The sequence below is a fragment of the Cyprinodon variegatus genome, unplaced genomic scaffold (genome assembly GCF_000732505.1).
Source record: "Cyprinodon variegatus isolate N-32 unplaced genomic scaffold, C_variegatus-1.0 Scaffold1017, whole genome shotgun sequence".
NCBI classification, from domain to species: Eukaryota; Metazoa; Chordata; class Actinopteri; order Cyprinodontiformes; family Cyprinodontidae; genus Cyprinodon; species Cyprinodon variegatus.
Window position 1 is genome coordinate 3,786 of NW_015151470.1, and position 1,310 is coordinate 5,095.

The following is a 1,310-nucleotide window of genomic DNA, read 5'->3' on the forward strand; positions in this document are numbered from 1 at the left end:
TTTACTCAATCTTGCTTTAGCTTCAAATGAATCAGTAAATATCAGCTATAGAGATAAACCTGATAGACTGGATGTCTTTGAAGCTCTACTTGTGTTCGATCTTTTGCTCAGAATGACTAAAGCCCTGACGGAGGCAGACGGTCCGTCATGGAGGGAGAAGCTTCCTCCCATCCCCACGGTGCCGCTGTCGGTGAGGGAGAAGCTGGCCCAGCAGGCTGCAGCCAACCAGGCTCAGCAGCACAACGGCATCAAGAAGGACGACAGACCAGGTGAATGTTTACCCGCAGTTACCTGGCAACCAACGCATCTCATGGCCGCACTGTGGGTTCAGGCCTCACAGAACCCGCCATCTGCAGCTTGTTAAAACCATGGTTAGATCTGCCAGTTACGACTCAAACGTCTGTTTCTCCTTCCCATCAGCACCGAGTGACAAAGATGTAAAGAAAGCTCAGGCTCTGAAAGAGGAAGGCAACGCTCTGGTGAAGAAAGGAGAATATCAGAAGGCCGTAGAGAAGTACACGCAGAGTCTAAAACACAACGGCAGCGAGGTGACGACCTACACCAACCGGTGAGCCTCTGCTTCACATTCAGTTCGGGTTTATGTTTTAACGACAAGACTAAGCAAAGATGCGTCTCCGCTGTGTCTGTGATCAGGGCGCTGTGCTTCCTGTCGCTGAAGCAGTACAGAGACGCCATCAGAGACTGCTCCGACGCCCTCAGGATGGACGGCAGCAACGTCAAGGCGCTCTACAGGAGGGCGCAGGCTCACAAGGAGCTCAAGGTGAGCTCTCCGTCCGTTTCTGACCGTCAGGCTGCGGCTGCATGTCCTCACACATCCAGATGTTTACAGCTGCTGTAGAATATTTAGCAAGTCTTGGAACAACTCTCAAAAGTTAAGTTCTCTAAAGTAGTAATACTCTGAAAAGTATTAGTTTTTTTTCTCGTGATGAAGTAAGATAGACTTTATTGATCTCACAGTGGAGAAATTCACTCGTCACAATCGGTTCAATAGTCAAAAGAAAGTGCCAAGAGGAGGAAAAGGTGCATGGGGTATAAACACTAATTACAGCTCGTCCACATTTTCTATTATTATTTCATATTTTTGGAGCGCCCCTAGAACATTTCTGAATAATAACTCAGATAATCATAAAGCCTCATTAATCCTCGACATTCTAATGATAATAATGATCTAATATTTAATAATAAGTGCTAAATAGTTGAAATGGAGACAGCATTGCGCTGTGACTTTGATAATAGTAACTTTTCTCTCCAGCTGTGCGAACCATTGCAAGCTAGTTGGTTATGACGGC

At 46.3% G+C, this 1,310-nt stretch overlaps 1 protein-coding gene across 1 annotated transcript in view; it reads left to right on the plus strand.

The window, feature by feature from the left end:
• The first annotated feature begins 83 nt into the window (after positions 1-83).
• tomm34 (translocase of outer mitochondrial membrane 34) overlaps positions 84-1,310 on the plus strand; it is a 3,832-nt gene continuing 2,605 nt past the window's right edge. Inside the window, exons 1-3 of the mRNA XM_015399487.1 lie at positions 84-269; positions 421-568; positions 655-781. Of these exons, the coding sequence (XP_015254973.1) occupies positions 113-269; positions 421-568; positions 655-781 (432 nt within the window). The 5' untranslated portion in view covers positions 84-112. The remainder of the gene's footprint in view (positions 270-420; positions 569-654; positions 782-1,310) is intronic.